Source organism: Neomonachus schauinslandi, chromosome 15 (genome assembly GCF_002201575.2).
Source record: "Neomonachus schauinslandi chromosome 15, ASM220157v2, whole genome shotgun sequence".
Taxonomy (NCBI): domain Eukaryota; kingdom Metazoa; phylum Chordata; class Mammalia; order Carnivora; family Phocidae; genus Neomonachus; species Neomonachus schauinslandi.
Genome location: NC_058417.1, coordinates 3,162,086 through 3,187,463, shown reverse-complemented (window position 1 = coordinate 3,187,463; position 25,378 = coordinate 3,162,086). Strand labels below are relative to the sequence as shown.

The window sequence follows — 25,378 nt, the reverse complement described above, 5'->3', positions numbered from 1 at the left end:
CATCCGTGCCACAAAGCTTGGCCTGCTGCACCATCACTGTGTCTTTCCTGCCCCCGCGGGAGAGCTCAAGGGGGCTTATTTCCCTTTCCTTTTTTATTTCCACCAGTGGACCGTATCGTGGGTCTGGATCAGGTGACGGGCATGACGGAGACCGCCTTTGGCTCTGCGTATAAAACCAAGAAGGGCATGTTCCGCACCGTCGGGCAGCTCTACAAAGAGTCTCTCACCAAGCTGATGGCGACCCTCCGGAACACCAACCCTAACTTCGTTCGCTGCATCATTCCAAATCACGAGAAGCGGGTATGTGGCCCGCACAACGTACGCCGCTGTTCAGAGCGGATCCGGGTCAGGTCGCGAAGACTAAAGTGTAAAACTGTCGTTTGCTTGATTAGGCTGGAAAACTGGACCCGCACCTGGTGCTAGACCAGCTTCGCTGTAACGGCGTCCTGGAAGGAATCCGGATCTGTCGCCAGGGCTTCCCCAACCGAATAGTTTTCCAGGAATTCAGACAGAGGTATTGCCAACTTTGACTTTTTTCCCATGTGTTTCACAGCTTATGTTGATGTGCATCAAAACAGGGAACTGACGAGGAAACATTTGTCCTTGCTTTCTGGGTAGTTTCAGTTGCTTTTCCATATAGGAAAGGGATTATTATTATTATTATTTTTTAAAGATTTTATTTATTTGACAGAGAGAGACACAGCGAGAGAGGGAACACAAGCAGGGGGAGTGGGAGAGGGAGAAGCAGGCTTCCCGCCGAGCAGGGCGCCCAGTGCGGGGCTCGATCCCAGGACCCCGGGATCACGACCTGAGCCGAAGGCAGACGCCCAACGACAGAGCCACCCAGGCACCCTGGAAAGGGATTATTATCATTATTACTTTGTTACTGGCCAAGAATATTGAATGTCGTCTTTATACAGAGGAAAATTTGTAAAACTCAAGAAGTCAAAGGTAAATAAAAATCACTCAGGAGTGACTCTTGAAGACGTTTGGGGATATTTTTCTCCAACTTCCAGTGAAGATGTATCCGTATAGGTCTGCTTATGTACAAACGTGTACGTACGTTTTCCACCGTGTGCGTGCGCACGTGGATACGCACGGTCCTTTTACTAACGCAGGGGAGGGAATCGGATAGATTAGAAAAGGATGAAGAAAAAAAAGGCAGAAGATCAACAGAAGTGGACGCAATAGAAATGAACGAAAACATGAGAAATTGATTTTTTTAAATGTATCATGTAATTTATGTATCATTGGGTATTTGTGCCATTTGCTTTTTTTTTTTTTTTTTCATTTTTCTCTTGGAAATCAGATTTTCAATTATGACAACATTGGCTGTTCCATCATATAAACAAGTCTCCAGGTCAAAGAAGGGTGCTTTCTGCCACCGGTCCAGGTGGAATCCAGCTGAGAAACTATTCCAGAGTTTAGGGGTTTGGGGGAGGCTTTACCAGGGCCCCACTGTCTGATAAACACGGTAGAATTTTGCTTTTTGTTACTAGGAGAAAAAGGACTTTAATTAGCATCCAGAATACAAAGTTGAGTGATGTAGCCAGGATTCATCCTTCAATGTGTTGTAGGATGTATTTTTGCTAAAATGTATTTTTCTTGCGGTACGACCCACCTAAAGTGCCCAGATCCTAAATGTGCAGCCCAGCGAGCACAAGCAGACCCAGGCCTGTGCTTTTTTGAACGTCACCCTGGTACCTTCTACTGGTGAAGTGGAGGCCTCCAGGCATTACTCGGTTACATAATAAACGCCTACAAATCACACACAGAGGACCAGATTCTCCTTGCATTTTAGGCCTGTGAACGTTTGGGGGGAAATGAAAAACAAAAGATTTTTTTTCAAACACCATGCTTTTACTCTTCACCACAACTTCTTAAAACCCAGTGTTTGTCCTTGGAGAACTAAGCTCCTGCTCAGTTTGCCTCCTGTTTTAAGAAAGAGAAACCAGATCCGCAGAAAATCTCAGATCAGGACCCCGTCATGTCTTAACTCTTCCTGTGACATGATGGCCTATCCCATTCTTGCCTCTTTGAGAAACAGAACTCAGTTAGTAGGAAGACGTTCCCACAGATTTTTACGGAAGATTTTTGGGCTGGTTTTCTTACAGATACGAGATCCTGACTCCGAATGCTATTCCTAAGGGTTTCATGGACGGCAAGCAGGCTTGTGAACGAATGGTAAGCTTTCCTGGACTTCTCTGCTCTGCGGATTACTGACAGAGTCTGTCCTGTGGCTAAGAGTAAGCGGACTCTTTCTCTTTCAGATCCGGGCTTTAGAATTGGACCCGAACTTGTACAGAATCGGACAGAGCAAGATATTCTTCAGAGCTGGCGTTTTGGCGCACTTAGAGGAAGAAAGGGATCTAAAGATTACCGACATCATTATCTTCTTCCAGGCTGTCTGCAGAGGTTACCTGGCCAGGAAGTAAGTGGGAAATCACAAACGAGATGTTCGCCAAGCACGTGCTCATGCCAAGCGTTGCGTTTTGTGCTGGAGATGCAAGAGCGTGGGGCGCCAGGGCCCCATCCCGGGAGGAAAGAGACAAGGGGCCGAGGCGGAAAATACAGGGCTCGGGGGCTCACTTCGGCGTGGGTTCTCAGCGCAGGTTTCTCTGAGGCTGTGAACCCCGCAGGACGGGAAGGTGCTGGCCCTGGGAAAGGGGGGCGGGGGGCGGAGCAGCTCACCAGTGAGGGTAGCACAGCGCAGTCCTGGAAAGCATCGGCCACCTCCCAGCAGGTGCAGCAGCCCCGCGGGGCAGGAGCATGGTGAGTGGGAGGACACAGGGGGGTAAGCCGGAATTTCCGGGTCACCCGGCTGGCAGATCGGACGAGAGTGGGGCCAGAGAGGAATCGGGCAGGCCGCGTGGACAGCTCTGCAGTGATGCTGGGAGGACGGCCCTCCCTGCCCCGAGGAGGTGATGGGGACTGAGAGTGGTGGCTGGACTCGAGATCCGATCAGGAGGGCTTAGGACCGGTGCAGAACTGGTGGCGCAGATGGGGTTTCTTTCACGTCCTGCCACGGGAGGCCGGGGCCTGGGAAGGAGGGTACGGTCTGCTGTCCAGGGACCTGTGGCCAGCGGCGTCGGGTTTTCAGCCAAATGAGGTGGAGGCAGTGTTTGTGAGTCTTTGCCCACAACGTGGCAGGATCCAAGCTAAGGAGGAGGCACGGAAATTCCCGAGAAGAATATGACTTCGGTGACTCACACCAGGACACGGTGGGCAAGAAGGAGCAAAAGACTTGGGGTTTTATATGTCGTCGTTGCTCACAGCATGTTAACTGTCCCCATAGCCCCCGGCCCACAGGGCCCTGAGGGGACGGGAGCGAGCCCAGCCAGCTGCCTTCCAAGTAACACTTCGACGGCGACCAGAAAGAGAACTGTCCGAAGCGCGGGAATGAACTACATACGTTGGCGGAAGTGTGTGTGGCCTCCTCACTGGATCTAAACCCTGCAAAGTTCACGTCGAGATCGGTGATCAGAAACAAAGATCTCTTGAGGACTTAGAACGGGCACGCCTGCGTGACTGCTGCGGAGGGAGCGGCTCGGTCCCTTGCAGCCCATCAGTCACGCTAGGTACGCACCGGGCTGGACTTAGGATTCGGGCCCGTTGGTGCCCCAGAGTCCGTGAACTTGACGTCAGGGCACCCGGGATGCACTGGGGAAGAAGCAGGAAGAAACAGGTGGCTTTGACACTTCGGCTGCAGACGCGGGTCACCGAACCCCCCCCGCGAAGAGAGTGGGACGGTGCCCGCACCCGGCAGCCGTTCGGGTTCCGTTGAGGGTCGTGGGGAAGGAAAACCAGCCACCTCGTTCAGACGAGCGACTGGCATGTTCTTGACCCGTTCTGGCCATCTTCTCCCAGAGGCCCACGGATGCACCGGGGCAACGGTCCTCAATACGGAGACTGGGGGACTGTGACGGCGTTTCTTGAAGGAAACTGCGAGAATTGGAAGGTAGATGCTATTTTGTAGTCTCAAAAGACATACTGAAAACTATTGTTCTTGAAGAAACTACTACAATTAAGGCTTGGCCCAGCCTGCGTGGCAGGTAGGCATACATGAGAAGGAAGAAGGCTTTGTAGGGAGCTGAGCAGAGGCTGGAGGACATTCTAACCGGCAAGGTGGCCATCCGGAGGTTCTGGGACTCCTGCAGGGAAACGTTAACGTCAGGGCAGCAGAAGGGCGAAAAGTCGCCGCTTGTGCCCTAAATCCAGAACCTTCCGCTCTGAAGACTGTTCTACGTGACTCCAGTACATACCGGTCGTTGGTGCAGTGAAGAGAGAATTATAAATGTTTCTTACTGTCTTTTCCATCTCCTCCAAGTGCTTCTCTCCCCGGGAGAACCCTACCGCCCGTCTTGCAAGAGTTCTGGAAGGGTCTCGAGAGGAACAGTCACAGGTCTAGAGGTGCCCGGATGTTCGTTCATTGACCTGGCAGCCGTACTCTGAGGGGCCTGAGTACGTCGCTCACTGGCTTGGATGCTGGGACCACAGAGTAACTGGGCCGTGCTCTCTGCTCCCGGGGAGCCGCTCCTGGCTGGGAAGGTGGCCGCAAGTCGCCCCAGCGCCCCGAAACCCGGCGGATCCGAATGTTTTAAGTAGCGGGTGGTCCCACAGGGGCAAAACAGACCTGGCTGAGGGGAAAGCTCAAGTCTAGAAGCCCGCCAACAGTGTCGGAAACCCAGGTTCTGGAGGGGATGGGGCAGAGCCAGACTGCGGGGCAGGGAGCGAGGGGGGGACCCTCGGAGCCTGTGTCCCCTGGAAGTGCCATCGTGCATAGACAGACTAGTGGCCTCCTCGGAGGAGGGGCAGCACGGCGAACTTCGCTGGGGGCTTGGGGGTTGTTTTGGCAAGAGAGGGGAGGTGGGGCTTCAGAAAGGGAGCTCTGTTCTCGAAGGCGAGCGAGAAATTGAAAATACTCGAGTCAAGACAGTTACAAGTGGGTCTCGGTCGTGCGGCCGGAGAAGGCAGCATGGAGAGGTGGGAAAGCCCAGACTTGGTGTCGACGAGACTGGGGTTCGAGAAGCATCTGCGTGTCCTGACTTCTTGGGCCCTTGTCTGTAAACGCGAGGCATTAACCCCACCGTGTGCGGGGCTGCAGAGTGGGGGGAGGAGGAGGGAAATCACCTGGGAAAGGGGGGGCCGATGGAAAGGATCCGGAGCGCCAGCAAGGGGAGGATGGGGAAGGTCGGTGTCCGTGTCCTCACCACGTCGGGAGAGCAGGGGTTTATCGGCGCCTGGAGCGCACAGTCGCGTGCGCACACGGGAACGCGGCGGCGGGCCAAGCGGGGCCCGCTCCGCCCTGAGCTGTTCTGGGTTCCGCAGGGCCTTCGCCAAGAAGCAGCAGCAGCTGAGCGCGCTCAAGGTCCTGCAGCGGAACTGCGCCGCCTACCTGAAGCTTCGACACTGGCAGTGGTGGCGGGTCTTCACGAAGGTGGGCCCCCTGCGCGCACGCGCCCCCTCCCCAGGGGGGCCCTGGCTCGGCGCGCCCCCCCTCCCCCTCCGCCGCCCTCACGCCCCGCTTCCGTCGCAGGTGAAGCCACTCCTGCAGGTGACCCGCCAGGAGGAGGAGCTTCAGGCCAAAGACGAGGAGCTGCTGAAGGTGAAGGAGAGGCAGACGAAGGTGGAGGGCGAGCTGGAGGAGATGGAGAGGAAGCACCAGCAGGTGCGCGTGCGGCCGCGATAGGGACCCTCACCCCCACCCCCGGGACCCGCCGCGGTGTCTGACCCTGCGCCGCGTCCTCACTGCTCCCAAAGCACAGGCATTTGGGAGGAGAAGCGACAGGTGCGCCGCCCCGGGCCGCGTTTGTAGACAAGGGTTACAGAATAGTAGCATCAGGGCCAGGAAGGTGAAGGATGAAGGCGGGACTCTCCAAACCAGCCCGCCTCGGCCGTCACCGTGAACGCATGTGAACCAGTTTCCCTCTCCCTTTGTCCGTGACCCCTTCGTAGAAGAAAGTAGCATGACTCGAGTAAGTGTTACTCAGGATAGCCTGAGACCCCAGAAGCAACCAAAACCGTTTTCATCTAGCACATTGTTGTGCTGTAGCTACGGAATATCCGAAAGTTTTGCCAGCGATGTTACATATTTTTTTTAAAAGATTTTATTTATTTATTTGACAGAGACACAGCAAGAGAGGGAACACAAGCAGGGGGAGTGGGAGAGGGAGAAGCAGGCTTCCCGCGGAGCAGGGAGCCCAATGCGGGGCTCGATTCCAGGACCCTGGGATCATGACCTGAGCCGAAGGCAGATGCTTAACGGCTGACCCACCCAGGCGCCCCGATGTTACATATTTTTAACCCTCGGTTTCTTTGCTGTCGAACAGTGGCCACTGAAATCATGGTGACTGTGTCCGGTGTGGGCACGGGGGTGGGGGTGCAGCAAATGACTGTGCCAGGCACTTCTTTGTGATCACAGCTTCTGGAAGAGAAGAACATCCTCACGGAGCAGCTGCAAGCCGAGACGGAGCTCTTCGCCGAGGCGGAGGAGATGAGGGCCAGGCTTGCCGCCAAGAAGCAAGAACTAGAGGAGATTCTCCATGACTTGGAATCCAGGGTCGAAGAAGAAGAAGAAAGAAACCAAATCCTCCAGAATGAAAAGAAGAAAATGCAAGCGCATATTCAGGTGGGTATGATAGTCTTTATTTCCGGTTATATTTTGGGCTTTCCCAGGTGGTTCTGCTGCATAAGGTGAGTAGAAGCTGTGGCTTTGGATCGTGTCCGGGGACGAGCGACAGGAGTCAAGGTCCCAGGTCTGGCCCTTCACAGAGGACCGTCGCTGCAAGTGTACGAGGAATAGATTGTCTTCCAGCACAGATCTGTTATTTTTACGTCCTGAGATAACGGCACACAGGGATTCAGAATAGGAACACGCTGGGACCTCATTTGTCCCGTGTTGTCATTAATCATGGCATTGCTCGCTCACTCTGTTCCCTGATAGGCCTGTGTCAGGTGGTGTGGTTCGTGAGACGTGCTCGGCCCTGACCCAGGAGGTGGCCAGGAATCAGAATAAAACCCTCAGCCCTTCCTGGGCTGCCTTATCGGGATGTAGGCCGTCCTCTCGCTGTACCTGCAGTTGAACGCCCAGACACACGGTGCAGACCGTGCTTCCCCGGCCCGCGCCCCAGGACGCACCCTCATCCTCTCCTGACCTCCCACATCCAACCTCCCGAATACGTTCCTGAGTGTCCGGGCGTCCCAATAGCCACCATCCCTTCATGGGTCCAGCACCGAACTTCCTTCCGGGTCTCTCCTTGAATTTTTTCTCACCCTGTAGCTTATGTTAGCAAAGCGCACGGAATTCAGGCATTTCTCAGACCCAGAAAAGATAGCACGTTACTTCCTTGGCAAACACGCCATGCAGTATCTCATCCGGAGACTTGCCATTGTTCAGCACAGACACTTTCCAGCACACCTCCTAATAGGTGAGCAGAATATCCCCAAACCTGCAAAAAGCGCACGTTCACCCGGCGATTCTAGTTCTGGGACTTTATTCTAAGCGTAAATCGATGGGAGCCATCTAATTACCTTCACAGTCGGGGATTGTTAAGCCATGGTAGGGTAGGACCATCCGGTTATAAGTAAGAAGAGGTGTATTTTCGTGGCGATCCATTAATGTGCTACTAAGTACTAAGGATGGTTGCAAAGCAGCGTACACCGAGTAAGACCCAACAAAAAATACATTTCTGTAACATAAATTCGTGTGCGTGATTTTATATTGGAGTATACAGAGACCTAGAGTATTCACCGTCCGTCGTGAGCTCTCCTTAGGGGTGTTACCAGCAGTTTCGGTTTTCTTTCCTCTTGAAGAGCGTGTGCTCGTCTCAGAAATAACATTTGATTCATGTGGGACAAGGACACCCAAAGTCCCCTCCAGTGTCCTCAGCCTTGATTTCAGTACCCTCACGTGAAATGCCTGCATTTCTATTTATTTGCCAGAGAGAGAGAGAGACCACAAGCAGGGGGAGCGGCAGGCAGAGGGGGAAGCAGACTCCCTGCTGAGCAAGGAGCCCGATATGGGGCTCGATCCCAGGATCCTGGGATCATGACCTGAGCTCAAGGCGGACGTTTAACCGACTGAGCCCCCCAGGCGTCCTCTTTTTTTTTTTTTTTTTTTTAAGATTTATTTAAGAGAGAGAGAACGAGTGGGAGGAGGGTCAGAGGGAGAGAGAAAATCTCCCCCAGAATCCATGCTGAGCGCAGAGCCCAACACAGAACTTGATCTCATGACCCCAAGGCCGTGACCCGAGCCAAAATCGAGTCGGATGCCACCAAGGTGCCCCAAAATGCCTGCATTTCTTTAGTCTCTCTAGGAAAACCAATATGTCCTCATAGAGCAGCAGACTTCGCATTGTGTTTTGCTTTTCCAGGACATTCTATCTCGTTCTTTACTAGACTCTTTTTTAACTTCTCGTTTTTGGCACTGCTATCCGAATTTATCCTCTCCTTCTGTGATGTGTAAATTCATTCAGACACATTCCAAAAGTAGGTGATTTTTTTTTTTTTTTTTTTTTTTTTTTTTTTCTTTTTCCGGGGAAGGCAATTTTTTGAAATTTTTTTTTTTTTTTTTTTTTTCCTTTTTCCTCTATCCGAGGAAGGCAGATGTATCAGAAGTCAGGATCTCCCAGGCCCCATGGTCCCTGGGATAACTCAACCTCGTTGGTCCCTCTTCTGTCATTTTTCTGACCTGTGAGGCTTTGAGGAGCTTCTGATCTGTACCCTTTGCAACAAAACTACTGGAGCTGGTTTTGGTGTGATTTTGTTTTTAACATGAATTTCCTGATGACATCATCGATAAGTGATTATTGTGGAAAACGTAGTGACCCCAGCACTCCTAGTCTCCTCCCTCTCATCCACCCCCGTTACTGCTGTTATGTTGCTTGCGTAGATTTCTAAGCAGATTACATGGATTCACTTATTAATTGAAATTATAGGGGCACCTGGGTGGCTCAGTCAGTTAAGCGTCCGACTCTTGATTTCGGCTCAGGTCATGATCTCAGGGTCGTGAGATCGAGCCCCCCCCATCCAGCTCTGTGCTCAGCGGGAGTCTGCTTGGGATGCTCTCTCCCCGCCGACCCTCCCCCTGCTCGTTGTCGCTCTCAGATAAATCTTTACAAAGAAAAGACCTTATACTGAACACACCGTTATATTCACTGCTTTTGTGAAGTTAGGAGTGTGCGGTGCAGGGGGGCACCTGACAGAAAGCAGAGTGTGGGAAACTAGGACAAAGACCTGTTTCGTTTTGTTTTGTTTCAAAAACAAACCGCGAGGGAGGGAGGGACGGACACACGCAGGCATCTCTAGAGGATTTTTAGTCACGGTGTGTGAACCTTACTTGGATTCTAGTGCAAACGAACAAATGTATTTTTAAGAGGTCTTTATGTTTTAGAGAGACAGCTGGAAGGTTTTACAGAGAAAATCCGAGGTTTGGGATTTGCTTCAAGATGACCTGGAGTTGGGGGTTGGGGGGAGCTGGGGGCACGTGGGGGGGGGGGGAGAGCCCATGGGCCGCGTCTGTGCCGGGCTCCGCATGCTGCCGTGCGCTCTGGCGTGTCTTGGAGGCTTTTCATAGGACCATGTTCATCGTTTTTACACGGATCTCGTTCCAGAATCAACCAGGGTAAATTTCTGAAATTGGCCGTTCGTTGATCTGTATGTAGAACCCTGTTCGGTTGCGTCTGTTTACTACAGACAGCGAGGCAGGGTGGGAAATCGAAGTGTGTGTTACCGTATCGGCTGTAAACCCTGGGATCCCACCCGCATGGTGGTGGCCTCACGCCGTGACGCCTCAGGATGTCCTTGCCCTTCTGAAAACCAAAAATCGGTGTTTGATGTTAGCGTGCGCACCTCCGGTGGTTAGCGCGGCAGGACGTTGTGGGGCAGGTGGGCGCTGACTGTGTTTTCTGCTTCCCAAGGACTTGGAAGAGCAACTGGACGAGGAGGAAGGCGCTCGCCAAAAACTCCAGCTGGAAAAGGTGACGGCAGAGGCTAAAATCAAGAAGATGGAAGAGGAGATCCTGCTTCTCGAGGACCAGAACTCCAAATTTATCAAAGTAAGAGAGTATTTCCGTTACAAAGTGGATGCGCTCACTGGAAGGGGCATCCGGCGGGAAATTCTCAAGAATTCGGGTTCATTTACGTACTTTTCTCTTCTAAGGCTCTACATGTATAGATTTCTAAAGACAAGAACTGTTTAATTATTTAAATCCACCTCCAGACGTTTGATGTGCGCGTCTCGCACGCGCTGATCCCTGCTCGGTGACCAGGCCCCGTCCACAGAGGCCCCGTCATCCCCTGCACCAGCCGCGGGGCTCCCCCTCTGCAGAGCGGTGGGACCTGCTGGGGGGTGCGGGGGGGGTGCACGAGCACCCGTTTTCTGAGCAAGACCAGGCCCCCGAGGGGGGATTTGGAAGGCCTTCTCCGAAGCAGTCGGTTCTTTGTCCTCAGGAAAAGAAGCTCATGGAAGACCGCATCGCGGAGTGCTCCTCTCAGCTGGCTGAGGAGGAAGAAAAGGCCAAAAACTTGGCCAAAATCAGGAATAAGCAGGAAGTGATGATCTCGGATCTAGAAGGTCAGTGTTTGGGGTCGGAGAAACGGAGGCCGGGCACCCGCAGGTGTTTCCGTACCCCCGACAGAGCAGTAACTGACGGAAGACGCGCACGCCGGTTGATCCGTTTGGATCCAGTTCTGACTGTTTGCAGTTACCGTGTCCTGCCTCGCCTGCAAGCGTTCACGACGGGCTTGCGCTCCTTTGATTGTAGTTAAGGTCGTTCCCCGGGCCAGACCCTGGCGTCTACACTGCAGGAGGAGGGCCCCGGGCCCCGACTGCACCTCCTCAACACTCTGCTTTCTTAGTGGCCGGGAAGCGAGCAGTCGTTTAAACCCCTGCCCAGGGTTTTGTTGTCTTGTCGTTGAGTACAGACGAGGGAGGATGCCGGGGTGAGGGGTCGTCATAAGCCCATCTTGCCGGAGCGGGGTTCTTCTGCTAGGGGAGGACCCAGGGCGCACGCACCTGCTCTTCGCACCCGTGTGATCAGCCTGTGCCGGCCGGTCGGAGGACCGCCGTGGGGCGGGAGGGATCCCCGGCGTGGTGGAGGAGTCCCTGGGGAGCGGTGGCGGGGAGGGCCGCAATCACAGGACCCTCGGCCTGCACTCCGTCCCCTCCCCCTAGTGCCTGGGAGCTGTGGTCCTGCTTGCAGCCGGGGATGCCCGGGGAGGGGGCGTGGGGTGACGGGCAGTCCGCAAACGTGGGCCCGGCGATGGATGCAGCGTGAGAGGGTCCGGGTCACTTCCCACAAAGGGACATCCTTAAGAACCGCCACCCAATATCTTCCCCGAAATTCCATCCTCCCACTGACTTCTCTCGCCTTCGATTTGATGCTAACGGCTGTGCGATGACCTGCTTTTGAGTCAAACGGCTGGTTTTCGACTTCAGTCGGTTTGTAGTTTGAATTTGTTCGTCCGGCGCACCGTTCGTGGGCATTGAAGAGCTTCTCTCGGCTCTGGCCTTACAGAACGCCTAAAGAAGGAAGAGAAGACGCGTCAGGAGCTGGAAAAGGCCAAGAGAAAACTGGACGGGGAGACCACCGACCTGCAGGACCAGATCGCTGAGCTCCAGGCGCAGATCGACGAGCTCAAGGTCCAGCTGGTCAAGAAGGAGGAGGAGCTACAGGGCGCGCTGGCCAGGTCTGCGTCCGGCCCCGCGCTGTCCCCTGAGCCACCCCCGCCATAGGCCGCGCCCCCCACCGAGCCCCTCGCGTCCGGGCTGGGCAGGGACCCGGGGCCAGGGGCACGTAGCCTCCTTGTCGCGGGTATGACGGAGGTGCCTGGGGACCCGGGAGTCCCTGACTTGCGTCAGGTTAGCAGGAAGCTCACATAAACCAGCCGGGGGCTTCGCACGTCAGACGCCTGAGTCGTGTCACGAGGTCCCCAGAAATCCACCCCAGAAGACATTATTTTACCATAGCAAACGTTTTGGTTTCTGTATAGTAGAAATGAATTTCACGGTGCGTTTTAGAAGTCGAGAGGAAATCCCTTTTCAGAGATGACCCCCCACACTTAGAGTGTGATTTGTTCAGTTCTACAGCATTCCCTTTTAGAATGGAAATTACGGATACTAAGTATATGTATAACCACTTGGCTACGTGGTCATAATTTATTACAACCGAGTACATCTCATAACAGAATTTTCTTTCCAGTCGTCTCTCACAGACGGTCTTAGTTTGGCCAGACTCTGCTTTTCCTCTTAGAGGTGAGAGCTAGAATCCAGGAACACAGCTGTCCACACGGGCTATCCCGTCCCCCAGCGCCCCTTCCCTCGACTCCAGGCAGAGGGTCTGCCAGCACTGAGCCGAGGGGGGATGGCGGGGGTGAGGGTGGCACGTCGCGCCTCCCCCTGCGTCCCAGGAGCATGTCTGGATTTACTGTAGGCCGGACACTTTTGGCTTGGTGCCACCTTGAGCGGTGTTCTCGTTCTGACATCTTGCTCGAGAGGGAACTTTTTTCTATTCTGATCGTGAAAATGAGCCTGTCCTTCCTTTTAACGGAGAACTGTCGCCCTTTGGAGAGGGGGCTGGGCTCGAGTCCGCTGCGGGGTCTGTGCTCCTGGCTCTCGGGGGGCGTCGCCCGGACACGGTCCCTCTGGATGTCTTCACAGGGGGGACGACGAGACGCTCCACAAGAACAACGCTCTCAAGGTGGTGCGAGAGCTGCAGGCCCAAATCGCCGAGCTGCAGGAAGACTTCGAATCTGAGAAGGCTTCACGGAACAAGGCAGAAAAGCAGAAGAGGGACCTGAGTGAGGAGCTGGAGGCTCTGAAGACAGAGCTGGAGGACACTCTGGACACCACCGCGGCTCAGCAGGAACTCCGGTGAGTGGCGTCGGGCGGAAAGGCTCCGGACGTGCTGGCCGTCCTTGGGAGGTGCAGGATTTCCTTTCTGTTGTTAGTTTGGCTGTTTCTCTCCCTACGGCAGGTGGAACGGGAACAGAATAGCCGGGGTCAGAAACCATCCCGCATGGGGGGGGAGTGAACCAGCAGACGGACGTGTGCAGGGCGGGGTGGGATCCCGCGGGGCAGGCGCGCAGCCCGGGTGAGAGGCCTAGAGAGAGGGTCACGGGGACGGGAGGGCCAGATGCAGAATGGGGGAAGATCAGGGGCGCTCAGGCTGCGGGCGGGCAGATGAGAAGGGAGGTACGCGCTCAGGCTCGCAGAGAGAGAAGGGCGAGGGCAGGTCCCCGGACAGGAGTGCGCGTTGGGCAGAGGCGTGTGCTGTGTGACTGGTGAGCCGACGGCCCCAGGCGCGGGCACGTGCGGCCGGAGAAGGTGCACGTGCCGAAGCCCCAGCTCACCAGCCCCCCAGAGGTCACAGGAGAGCGGAGAGGAGCAGGCCAGGCAGAGGGGCTCCCACGAGCCACTGACGGGACCTCCCACGTGCCTGCCTGGGCCTCTTCTCGACCGTCCGCTCCCTCCTCAAGGCTCGAGCTGCCAGGGGCGTGAGGCCCCCCCGGATGCCTTGGCCACTAGACGTGGCTGGCTGCGTGCACAGGCGTGCGTTCGTGCACACACACGCACACCGGCCGGGGCTGCTCCGGGCTGTCCTCCCGGGAAGGCCTGGAATAAAACAGGCGCACAAGACAGGTGTGGGCAGAGAGGGAGGAGATGACCTGGAGCCCCCAGGAGGGAAACCTGGGGGTGCCCTTCCCTGGAGGACAAGGGTGGGCTCACCAGGGGGTGTGGCCGGAGAGTGACGTCACCCCTGGAGGACAAGGGTGGGCTCACCAGGGGGTGTGGCCGGAGAGTGACGTCACGGGTGTGCCCGGGAGGCGGAGGTCAGGTTGTGGGTGTCGGGGGTGAAGAAGCAGAGGCGGGGAGCCTAACGATGTGCCAGGGACTTTGTCCGTGAATGCACGCGGAGCTTGCGTCCCCCGAGACAGCCGGGGGGGGCTCTGCTGGAGCCCATCTGAGCCAGGCAGGCCTCCCCGCCCCAAGTCCCACCCCAACCCCCCCCGCAGAACAGCTCTGCTGCCGGCAACGTTAAGTTCTGGTCTTCTCTGTAAAACGTCTGCTTTCAAAACCTGGAAACCGCTGAACTAGACTTTGTTGAAATACCCGTTCTCAGCCGGGCTTTTGGCCACAATAGAAAAAAAGGCTCTGATCATTTCTTCCGTTCATTCTTGCCAAAAAATGAAAAAGACGAGCACACGTGCATATTTATTAAAACCACGGCCGTGCGCACCTCTCGCTGAGGAACTCCTGCCCCCCAGCCGGTTCGTCCCTGGGCATTCTGAATCCCGGGGGTCGCGGGAAGGTCACCGTCCTCAGCACATCCAGTACCTGCAGCGGACTCGGCGCGTCGCTCTCGGAGGACTTGCCCGGAGAGCCGAGGGGCTGCTGGCTTGATCAGCCTGGAGGGGGGAAGGAGGGCTAGTGGGAGTTAGGAGCGGGACTCTTCCCCGGAGGGACGGTGCTCGGACGGCAGGAGGACTGCTACTGCTGCTGCTTCCACGGAAGTGCTGGTCACGCGCTGGGGTGAGCTGAAGTCACCAGACGGAGTGTGTCCGCCTGTCGGGGCGTCTGTCGGGCCCGGCGCTCGCTCCGGCGTCCGTCCCCCTCTGCCGGTCCCTTCGTCTCGAGGAGACCGCGGGGACGGGGCCCGACCAGCAAGCTTGCGGCTGAGCCCGGCTAGACCAGAGAACCTTCGCTGATCCCTTCCATCCGGCTGCCCTGTGACCCCAGAGCCAGCAGCCCCCGGGCCCCCCAATCCACTGGGAGAGGGAGGAGAATGTGCCCACGGGGTCCACCCCCGAGTCACTGTCCCGCTCACGTGTTTGGAACCATAGAGTTATTCTTCAGGAGGGTTGGCAGGTCACAGCTCCTCCGTGTCCTGATGTCCTGCAGCCCTGAGCAGCTTCGGTCTTTACCAAGCCATGTGCTCAGATGGACGGATTTGTGAAGTCTCCTCTTAGTTAGCGAAACCACCTCGGTCTTGCAGCCTACCCACCGTGTGTTAGAGCAAATCATAAAAGTACTGGAAAGCCACATAAAAACACTTAACGCTCACGCGATCTTTAGTCCCCAAGTTTAGGTTAGAGGAGACCTCCGTTCATCTCAGGACATTCAGAGCCCAGGCTCTGGTCCCTCCAAACTCCGGAGACCTTGTAAGCCCGGAGTGGGGCCCCTGCGCCTGCCTCTAGCTTCCTGTCCCTCCTCCCAGCCTCAGCCACCTCCTGATGGAGTCTCGGGAGGGGGTCCACCTCCCAGGATGGTTAGAGTCCCGCCTTTGTCGGGACGCAGTGTCCCGACTCCTGAGGCCTTGGCTGCCCCTTAGCTTTTGAAACCTCTTCAGATTCACCCTTTCCAGTTTCGCTGAGAGGTCAGCTAGCGCTGTGGCATCTTGCGACTGCCCAGAGCAGTCCGAAGGCCCGCGTCTGATCGTCGTCACAGGCCCAATAATTCTTTCAAAGGAATTAACGTGATATATTTTCCGTGACCATAACAACATCCCGAACGTACTGAGGGCTGTTACAGGCCAGGCCCTGTGCCGGGCGCTTCCCACGTGCGAGTCTCACAGCGGCCTCCCGAGACCCTAGGGTGCAGATGGAGAAACCGAGGTCCAGAGTTCGAGCTGTGCGAGGTCCCGGACTTGGCAAACGTGAGAGCCGTAACTGAGCCCACGTCTGTCAACTCTGGGGAAAGCTGAGCATACTTAAAACCAAAACAGCACCTTAAAAGTGTCCTTTTAATTCAGTCTCGGTCACCTGATTCTGAGCTGCTTTCTCTAAAAATACGTTTGTCTAGCACCAAGCGCGAACAGGAGGTGGCTGAGCTGAAGAAGGCTCTGGAAGAAGAGACGAGGAACCACGAAGCTCAGATCCAGGACATGCGGCAGAGACACGCCACGGCCCTGGAGGAGCTTTTGGAGCAGCTCGAGCAGGCCAAGCGGGTGAGTGAGGCCGGGGCCGCCCGTGTCCGCGGCCTGCGGGAAATCGCCCTCAGAACCCACCCCCCCGCCCCGTCCACTCAGCACGCATTCACTCGGACACTCCCGGTGGCTGCCGACCTCCAAGAGCCCCATGCCCGTGGTTGTGTGTGTGTGCTAATAAGTGGGTGGGTCCGGCTGCCATTGCAAATCCCACGCTCCTCCCAGGGCGTCCCCCCACTAGTGTCCCCTCCCGACGAGCTCAGAAACCTCGAACGGTCTGACGTCTCTCTCGTGCTGCCAGCCAGTCCCCGAGTCCTGCTGGGTTTTCCCGTGCCCCTCAGCCTCCCCTCCCCGTCCCTCCTCGCCCATCCTTGCCCTTGGTCTGTCTCAGGCCACCGTGCCTGTCGCCGCCCGTCTCATGTCGGCTTCCCGTCCTCCCACCGGCTCCACGCTTCATCTCGTGCAGCCTCTGACCCCTGGGCAGATGAGCCTTCTTCCTCGTTATTCCCCATACTCCTCCCCTGCCCGTCCACATGCCACCGTCTGACTTGTGCGCTCACAGTAGCAACACCGACGGACGTCGGCATCCGTATGCGTCCATCGCCACGCGGAGTACTCGACGCACGTTGCCTTTGACTTTTACTACAACCTTGTGGGGTAGACTCTGCTGACGGGGTTCGGAGATTACCCAAGGGTCGCACAGCCAGTAAGCGGCCAGGGAGAGGGAAGCCGGGGAGTGTGGCCCTGGAGCCCCCACGGAACCCCCCCTCCCCCGCCGCACGGCCTCGAAGGCCCGTCCCCAGGCCCGAGTCCTCCCGGGGCGGCCCCTGCAGGGAGCCAGCCTGTTGTGAGCCCCCTTGCACCAACGTGTGTGCACTCGTCTGACACACCGCATTAGTCTCAGCCCGGCAACAAGACTCGCAGCTCCTTGTTAAAAATAATCCTCTGAACTAACAGAACGTGTCTTACACCAAGGGTAACGTGAATGAACGGTGGCACTTTGGACAGATGCGCCCTGTGTGTCGCCCCCACGCTGGGCTGACAAGGATAAAGTCCATGGTGCAGTGAGCCCGTAAATATCTGGGTCTCCGCCCCCCCCCCGCCCCAGGCAGCGTGTGCCAGGGTGTCCCTGCTGTAGAAACTTCACCCTCCGAGAAGAACGGAGGTTTTCATTCAGACGCTGATGGCAGACCACGGAGCGGGCGCGATCCCACCGGTGGAAAAAGCAGCGCCTTGTATGGAGTGTTCTAAAAATAGCACATTTCTCTTCCTTCGCCTCCTAGTTCAAAGCGAATCTTGAGAAGAACAAGCAGGGCCTGGAGACCGACAACAAGGAACTGGCGTGCGAGGTGAAGGTGCTGCAGCAGGTCAAGGCCGAGTCCGAGCACAAGAGGAAGAAACTCGACGCGCAGGTGCAGGAACTCCACGCCAAGGTGTCGGAAGGGGACAGACTCCGCGTGGAGCTGGCCGAGAAAGCAAACAAGCTCCAGGTAAGCCCGGGGCAGCCTGGCGCTGGGCTCTGCACGGGCCCCCCCCGTGGCAGGCGCGCCCCTCCGCAGGCCCTGGCCAGTGTGAGCCGCTCCAAGTTCACTAATACTTGAAGAATGGACGGCGTGAGGGCGCCCGGCCGGCTCAGCCAGAGGAGCACGTGACTCCTGATCCTCGGGGTCGTGAGTTCAAGCCCCACGCCGGCTGCAGAGATGGCTTAAAATCAATAAGTACCATTTTTAAAAACTAGAGAAATCAAAATCAGGGGCGCCTGGGTGGCTCAGTGGGATAAGCGTCCAACCCTTGATCTCGGCTCAGGGCAGGATGGACTTGCATGCAGCCAGGAAAAACGATGCAGCAGATGAATATTCGTTAGGAGAGATGTACGTGCTGTGCTGCTGAGCTAAAAACCAATCACAGAGCCACGACTGTCGGACACCCAGGACCCAGGACAGCCCGCGGGTCAGTGACTCGCTGGGCCGACTCCCGGGACACGGCGCGTGGTCCTGCTCGTGGCCGTAGTTCTTACAGTGGAAGGATTAACAAAGCAAAGAATAAAGGGGAAAGGTGGGGGGCCCTGAGGACATCGCGTGCGAGCTCCCGGCAGTCCTTTGGGGGGCAGGCCCACCCGGCGCCCCGTTCCTCCCGCAGCGAGCTGGGACGTGCGTGGGGAAGCTCGCGGTGTGGTGGGGGGCTGGCCCCGTGGGCCCCTCTGCCTGACACACGCCAGTGTCTCAGATCCCAGAGGGGAAGCGGGTGCTCAGCGTAACGCACGGTGTTTATACCAGCCACCTCGGCACAGTGAGCCTTTCTATTTTAGGGAATGGTAGGCGCTTTCTGGAAGTCTACGTTCCCACACGCCAGCCACGGGCCCTTCTAAGGAGAGCAGTCCCAGCCTCCTCTGTTAACTCTTTCCTGTGTTCTCAAAAGAGAAGATGTTAAACGGCGTTAGTGCTCCCCCGTGTTACCATCTGTGTGGCGGGGAGGCGAGCTGAGCCTACATCCGGCTCCTGGGGGTGGTCTCCCCTTTGATCCGCACACCGCGCCCCCTGGGTGAGTCTGGGCGCCTCAAAGATGCGGAGGAGGGCGCCGCCCTCTGGCGACTCCCCTCGCAGCTCCCGGAGCCAGAGCTGAAGGCGAGGTCTCTGTCGAGTCCAGAGCTCTTCACCACCACGCTGTTGCCAGGGCCGCGGACGCGTGGGCTCTCCAGAGGCTGTTGCTAAAATGAGTACAAACAGAAATGTCCTTGGCTTGGGTCACGTGTATAGATATGTCCTGTGTGCGCCTCCCCTTTGCTAATATGACCGGGGGACAAACCAGAGTGGGGGGGGGAGTGTCCCGCTATCCCTGAGGAAAGATTACAAAAGGTCTTGTACCATGGGGATTGGGGGGGGTGGTTACCACATTATTCATGAAATCTGACCATAAGAGATAGCTGAATATTCATGATAAATCTATGCCAGCAGATCTTCAAGCCTCAAAAGTACTTTGGACTGAAGACTAAGGAGTTAAACTTCTTTGACTCTCCATTATAATAAAGTTTTCAAGTTCTATAAAGATATGAAAGTACTGCCCCGCCCCCCACCCCCGCCCAAAGCAGGATTAATGCATCTTAGTGTGAAAAAGGACCAAGATCCAACACCTGCTGATCTCAGAGCCTCTTCACGCAGCAAAGCAATCCCTGGGAGGATTTAGTGTTCTTTCTGTCCCTTCAGGATAGAACAAGATGGTAAAGCAGAGTTAGGAGAACCCCACTCCGTGTGTGGGCTCCACCGTTCTAATCCTCCCCGTCTGTAGTCCTGCGGCGGCTGGCACCGTGCCTGCCTCTTGGGTCACTGGCAGCAGGTAGCAGGCCCTCCGTGATGGAAGTCTTCCTTAATTGGGTTTGGCAGTTTGCAGGATCACCCCCCTCCCCCGAATACTGCTGTTTGTGTGCATTTAAGAGTGGTGAATGTGGACCCTTCCTATCTGCTTACTGATGAACTGAATCTTGTACTCCTTGCAGAATGAACTGGACAATGTTTCAAGTCTTCTGGAAGAAGCAGAGAAGAAGGGTATTAAATTTGCTAAGGATGCAGCTGGTCTTGAGTCTCAACTGCAGGACACACAGGTAATCTGGGGGTGAGGGCCCCTGATGGTAGCCCTGCTGTGTCTCGCGTCTACAAGCTGGTCCCAGAATGGCTTTCTGATCATCTCTGGTTTTATGCTCAACTTTTATTTGGAACCGTCTTGCTGCTAAGGAAATCTCCGAAGCTCGTAACTCGACGCGGAGCCCCTGGTCCCTGCTGCGCACCATCAGGCACCGCCTGGGATGCGGTCCAAGCAGCCATCCTCCTGCGCGCGCAAGCGTCGCTGGCCATTTGCACTAAGATTGTTTTCTTGTGGCTGAAATTCCATGACCCTGACCTCACAGAGAGTCCCTACCGTAAAAGGACAGGTTGAAGCTCGCTAAATCCTATGGTTAAATCCCGTATCAAAACGTGCCTTGGGAGTGTCTTCCAGTCCGAGAGAAATCAGGATATTGACTTCGATATAAAAATAACGTAGCATTTTTTTCTTGGAGTTTGACATCTTCTTTGTATTAAATTTTCTAACTTTATAGGAACGGGGATTTGCTAGATGCTGGGGATACAGGGGTAAAAATCTCAGACAAAGAAGGTGGGCGTAATGGGGGCTTACGTGGTGATGAGGCGTATCCTGGTCAGCACAGAAAGCCCTCTGCGTGCCTTTGAAAACTTTCAAGTCTGAAAGTAAATGGGAAAGACACGTTTGCATTGACATTTTAGAAAAATGAGTCTGGCAGAAAGTATTAAAGGACAGACGCTGGAGGGGCGGCCCGATCCTAGAGGGGGTGGTAGTGAGAAGTGCCAAGTTGCCTGAACTAAGGGACAGGGGAGCGGAGGGGGGATTTGCCAAAGCGCAAAGATGCAGGAGGAGCAGGGAAGGCGGCCCGGGCGCCAGGTGGACAGGGCTGCCGTTCCTCAACGACCAGCATAACGCAGTATTTCCGGTAGGAGCGTTTATAAAATTATCACATGTGTCTCTGAATCCTTTCCGTCTCTTAACTGTCACTGGGTATTGCGCACACACCGAGGCGCTCTGGTGTTCGTGACGTGAAGTTGTTTTTTTATAAGAGGTGTTTTTATTTTGGTGCCTGATGTGACTTCAGTCCTGACCTCTCACGAAAACAAACAGGAGCTTCTCCAGGAGGAGACGCGCCAGAAACTGAACCTGAGCAGCCGCATCCGGCAGCTGGAGGAGGAGAAGAACAGTCTCCAGGAGCAGCAGGAGGAGGAGGAGGAGGCCAGGAAGAATCTGGAGAAACAAGTGTTGGCCCTGCAGTCCCAGGTGCACGCGCGCCCCCCCCCCCCCGAAGCCGCGCTGGCCTACCTGTCCCTGCCGCGCTGCGTCGTCCCATCTGCATTTGGGACAATTAATTAGGTTGCACTAAATTAAGCCTAAGAAGGGTTTTTCCCTTGACCCAGCCTTGACCCTTGACATGCTGACACCACGCTGGTGGTTATGGTGCCGGAAGCATTTAAAATAAAGCCCTAGGACCGTGTCCGCTATTCAAACCAGTCATCCCTTTGTGGATTATTAGCTAAGACATTCAGTTACACTCGAAGGTTCATTTGCTCAAAGTCACACAGTGTTGATTTCGAACTCACCTTCTCTCTATTCCTCACCTGTAAGCATCAATGGGGTTGTTTGACGCGCATCTCTCTTCCCGTAAAACCTAGCTCACGGACACCAAGAAGAAAGTAGATGACGACTTAGGAACAATCGAGAGTTTGGAAGAAGCCAGAAAGAAGCTTCTGAAAGACGCGGAGGCGTTGGGCCAGCGCCTGGAGGAGAAGGCCCTGGCCTACGACAAGCTGGAGAAGACCAAGAACCGCCTGCAGCAGGAGCTCGACGACCTGACGGTGGACCTGGACCACCAGCGCCAGATCGCCTCCAACCTGGAGAAGAAGCAGAAGAAGTTCGACCAGGTGGGTCCCCGGCGCCGCATGCGGTCTCCTCCTGGCAGCGCCCTCCCTTGGGTGGCTTATGGTTTAAAATCATCTGTAGAAAGTTGGAAAAGGAGAGAAGCAAAAAGAGATAGGAGAACAGCCCTAATCTGGTGCTGTGTTTCACTGTAAGTCGGACACGCAGAGAAGGCAAAGTGGTTCTGTCGCTCTTTAAGCCGCTGTCCGCATTAACCCCCCCCCCCCCCCCCCCCCCCCCCACAGCTGTTAGCGGAAGAGAAGAACATCTCCGCTCGCTATGCCGAAGAGCGAGACCGCGCGGAGGCGGAGGCCAGAGAGAAGGAGACCAAAGCCCTGTCCCTGGCCCGGGCCCTCGAGGAAGCTCTGGAGGCCAAGGAGGAGTTTGAGAGACAGAACAAGCAGCTTCGGACAGACATGGAAGACCTCATGAGCTCCAAGGATGACGTGGGGAAGAACGTGAGTAGCCCTGGGGACCAGTCCTTGGAGGGGGGCAGGCGACTCCCCACAAGCGCCTGATGGGTCCGGGGGCGTCCAGGCCGGCGCGTAAGGAAGGGGGGTGACGTCTTCGGGGAGAACCTGTCAGATTCTGTGTGGTCTGTTCTCGCAGCAGCGCTGACAGATGGGGAGGCCTTGTTTACTGATGGCACTTTCATGGGTGCTCCCCGCCCTCCCCTCTGTTCTGGCGGGGGACGCTGAAGAAGGCATGTCCTCGGCCCCGAGTCCCAGGGAGTCACCAAACACGAGTACCTCGAGGGCCCCTCAGACCGAGGGCAGCGGGAACCCGGAGGGGGGCTGGAGGCACCTACAGCTCTCCCTGACCCCGGCCTTCCCGGTCGAACGCCCTGGGCACTCATTCACCGTCTGGAAATTTCTGCGGTCCTGTCCTTTCACCGCACACACACTCCACGAGAACTGCGATGATTTTTATGTGCCCCACGCCCCTCCCTTAGGTGCATGAGGTGTGGAGGATGGCGAGGCGAAGCCAGGCCTGGGGTCAGAAACAGGTTTGGGGCTCGGCTCTTCCCCCCAGCTTCCGTTCCCAGCAGGAGAAGCCACTTGATCTCTTGAGCCCAAGTTATGTCATCTGCCCAATGGACAGGACACCTCCCGTTTCATGAAGCCACAACACTATGCTCTTTGAAAAGCATAACGTCTCATTTTCATGGGATGTGGGCGCCCCGGCCCCGTCATAAAGGAGGGAAGGCCATCCTACCTTCCCGTTGGGTCTCCGACAACCCGGTGCCTAGCGGATCAGCCCCACAGGCAAGAGGTCGCCTAGAGCAGAAACGGCCATGATTACACAGTAAAATGTAGAGCAAGACTCGGTTACTTTCATTGTTTTTTTTTTTTTTTTAAATCAAGTGAGCTCTCCGCCCAACACGGGGCTCAAACTCAGAACCCCGAGATCAAGAGTCAGACACTCCGCCATCTGCGCCAGCCAGGCGCCCCGTTGTTTGCTCGTTCGTATTAGTCGTTCGCTAGAATCATCAACAGTCCCATTCACTCCACAGACATTGTGCCTAAGAAGCAGCAGACGTTGCGGAGACGCCAGGGCCTCCCACCCTACCTCCTCCTGCCCCCGTGAGCCCCAGAGGGGAGGCAGAGCGCCTGCACCTGAAGGGTGTCCCGGGGGGTGGAGGCACCTGGCCCAGAGAACTAGGTAGATGTTGGCGATGGGGATCTTTGTCCAGAGGAAGGCCAGGCCTCTGTTTCCCTGCACCCTGCTTCCCTGACCTAACTCACCTTACTATTTGGAATTTCCACGTGCGTTTTTGGCCCCAGCCACCTTCCCCACGGCAGGACGGGATGTCCTGAGTGCCTTGTACGCACAGACGGCCGGCAGATGGCCAGTCAGCAGCCCAGTTCCTCTGACACCGCGCTCGTTCCGTTGTTCTTTGGCTCGTAAAGTTCACTCCGCTTCAAGGTCATCGGCAAACAACCTAGTGGTTATGGGGCGCGTGTCGATCAGGAGCTCCGAACTGTCCTCTAAGTGGCATCCTCCAAAATGAGGAGTGGCACAGGCCATAGCAGGAGAGGGAAGGATGTGTGTGACATGGGGGGGAAGCCGGCCCGGGAGGGACCAGAGTGGCCTTCGAGCCACATGGGGGCCTCTGACAGAAGACACAGACGGCCGTCCCCGTCTGCGCCTCTGCCAGGGGTCATCTCTCCCCTGCTGCTTCCTGTGCTTTAGGTGCATGAACTTGAAAAATCGAAGCGCGCCCTGGAGCAGCAGGTGGAGGAGATGAGGACCCAGCTCGAAGAGCTGGAGGATGAACTTCAGGCCACGGAGGACGCCAAGCTTCGCCTAGAGGTCAACATGCAGGCCATGAAGGCCCAGTTCGAGAGGGACTTGCAGACCAGAGACGAGCAGAACGAAGAAAAGAAGCGGCTCTTGGTGAAACAGGTAGGTCAGAGGCAGTGCGGCCTCGGGAACAGGAACCTGCTCGTTCTCGAAGTCCGGCTGTGGGTTAGTATCCTGTTCGTTCACGTCAGAACACGTTAGCAGGAGGAAAGCCAACGTAGTTGAACATTTGGTCTTTAAAGTTTAGTGTACTTGTTTCTGATTTTCTATTTCCTTATTTATCAAACACCACCACTGCTGCTTACGAGCCAGGAAACTTCTCGGTAATTACATAGCCCTCGGTGGGACCTCAAGAGACAATGCCGTTAGGTTCAAGGTCGGGGAGTCTTAAACATGTGGGTGAAGGAGAGAAGCCGCCACGGCTGACGAGGGGACTCCGCATTTCTGAAGTTCAGATCACATGCCCTCATGAAACCACTCCTCAGAGGGAAAAAAGCCAGATGATTCTCCTTTTTTTGTTTTTGTTTTTTTAAGATTTTATTTATTTGAGAGAGAAAGAGCACGAGAGTGGGGGGGGGGGGTAGAGGGAGAAGCAGACTCCCCGCTGAGCAGGGAGCCTGATGCAGGGCTCGATCCCAGGACCCCGGGATCATGACCTGAGCCGAAGGCAGACGTTCCACCGACTGAGCCACCTGGGCGCCCTCCTTTTTTTGGTTTTAAAAAGTTGCCAGGCACTTATGATTTGTATACTTTTCTGAATGTATGTGAGATTTCTAATTTGTAAGTTCACTTTCAAAACTAATTGTGGCTATTTTGACAGTCCCTTGGAGTTGGTGGTATCAAGTCTTGGATCTGGGATAGATCTGTTTCATTATTGTCAGGCACTAGTATTTAATATATTAGCCATTTCTTGCTAGATAACCAGTGACCTCAGACTTAGTGACTCAGAACAGCACTTACATAGCTCCCAGTTTCTGTGGGTCTGGAATTCTGAATCCACGGGGCAGGTACATCGTCTGAAAGCCTGACTTGGGCCAGAGGACCCACGTCCAGGCTGGCTCCCCCCCCCCCCCCCCCGAGCCCGGGGTCCTGGTCCGAGACCTTGGCTCCTTGCCGTGGGGCCGATCCACAGGCCCTTGAGTGTCCCTGCAAGAGATGTCTGCCGGCTTTCCGTGTGTCATCACCTTGGCTAGGAGCCCGAGGTCACGGACTCCGCCTTCCCGTGCTCCACAGTAGCCCGCGGGAATGGTGCATACAAGGCATTACCGTTCAAGACCTCCCTGAACACACTTCAGCTCCAGAGAGCTGCCACAGAGTCACCGTCTGGATGCCAGGCCGCCTGTCCCTGCGAGGGGTCCCAGGGTATGGCCGGGCCTGACCCGATGCTGTCCACCAGGTGCGGGAGTTGGAGGCGGAGCTGGAGGACGAGCGGAAGCAGCGGGCGCTGGCGGTCGCTTCCAAGAAGAAACTGGAAATAGACTTGAAGGACCTTGAAGCCCAGATCGAGGCGGCGAACAAGGCGAGGGATGAAGTGATCAAGCAGCTCCGCAAGCTTCAGGTAGGTGACCTCCAGCCCTGCGGAGCCGTGAGCCGCCAGGAGGCAAGCTCTGCAGCGCCCCCTGCCGGCCGGCTCAGCGCGCACACGCCGCCAGTCCCGGGCGCGCAGTGGGATTGTGGCC

At 56.0% G+C, this 25,378-nt stretch overlaps 1 protein-coding gene across 5 annotated transcripts in view; it reads left to right on the top strand.

Moving 5' to 3' along the window:
* MYH10 (myosin heavy chain 10) overlaps positions 1 to 25,378 on the top strand; it is a 113,696-nt gene that overhangs the window by 77,703 nt on the left and 10,615 nt on the right. For all 5 annotated transcript variants that reach the window (XM_021694815.2, XM_021694814.2, XM_021694812.2 and 2 more), the window contains 19 exons: positions 107 to 300; positions 393 to 514; positions 2,115 to 2,184; positions 2,271 to 2,431; positions 5,329 to 5,437; positions 5,537 to 5,668; positions 6,422 to 6,628; positions 9,918 to 10,055; positions 10,450 to 10,573; positions 11,517 to 11,688; positions 12,659 to 12,871; positions 15,800 to 15,944; positions 17,207 to 17,413; positions 19,417 to 19,521; positions 20,607 to 20,759; positions 21,152 to 21,400; positions 21,641 to 21,853; positions 23,589 to 23,801; positions 25,096 to 25,257. In XM_021694815.2, coding sequence (XP_021550490.1) covers positions 107 to 300; positions 393 to 514; positions 2,115 to 2,184; positions 2,271 to 2,431; positions 5,329 to 5,437; positions 5,537 to 5,668; positions 6,422 to 6,628; positions 9,918 to 10,055; positions 10,450 to 10,573; positions 11,517 to 11,688; positions 12,659 to 12,871; positions 15,800 to 15,944; positions 17,207 to 17,413; positions 19,417 to 19,521; positions 20,607 to 20,759; positions 21,152 to 21,400; positions 21,641 to 21,853; positions 23,589 to 23,801; positions 25,096 to 25,257 — 3,089 coding nt within the window. The remainder of the gene's footprint in view (positions 1 to 106; positions 301 to 392; positions 515 to 2,114; positions 2,185 to 2,270; positions 2,432 to 5,328; positions 5,438 to 5,536; positions 5,669 to 6,421; positions 6,629 to 9,917; positions 10,056 to 10,449; positions 10,574 to 11,516; positions 11,689 to 12,658; positions 12,872 to 15,799; positions 15,945 to 17,206; positions 17,414 to 19,416; positions 19,522 to 20,606; positions 20,760 to 21,151; positions 21,401 to 21,640; positions 21,854 to 23,588; positions 23,802 to 25,095; positions 25,258 to 25,378) is intronic.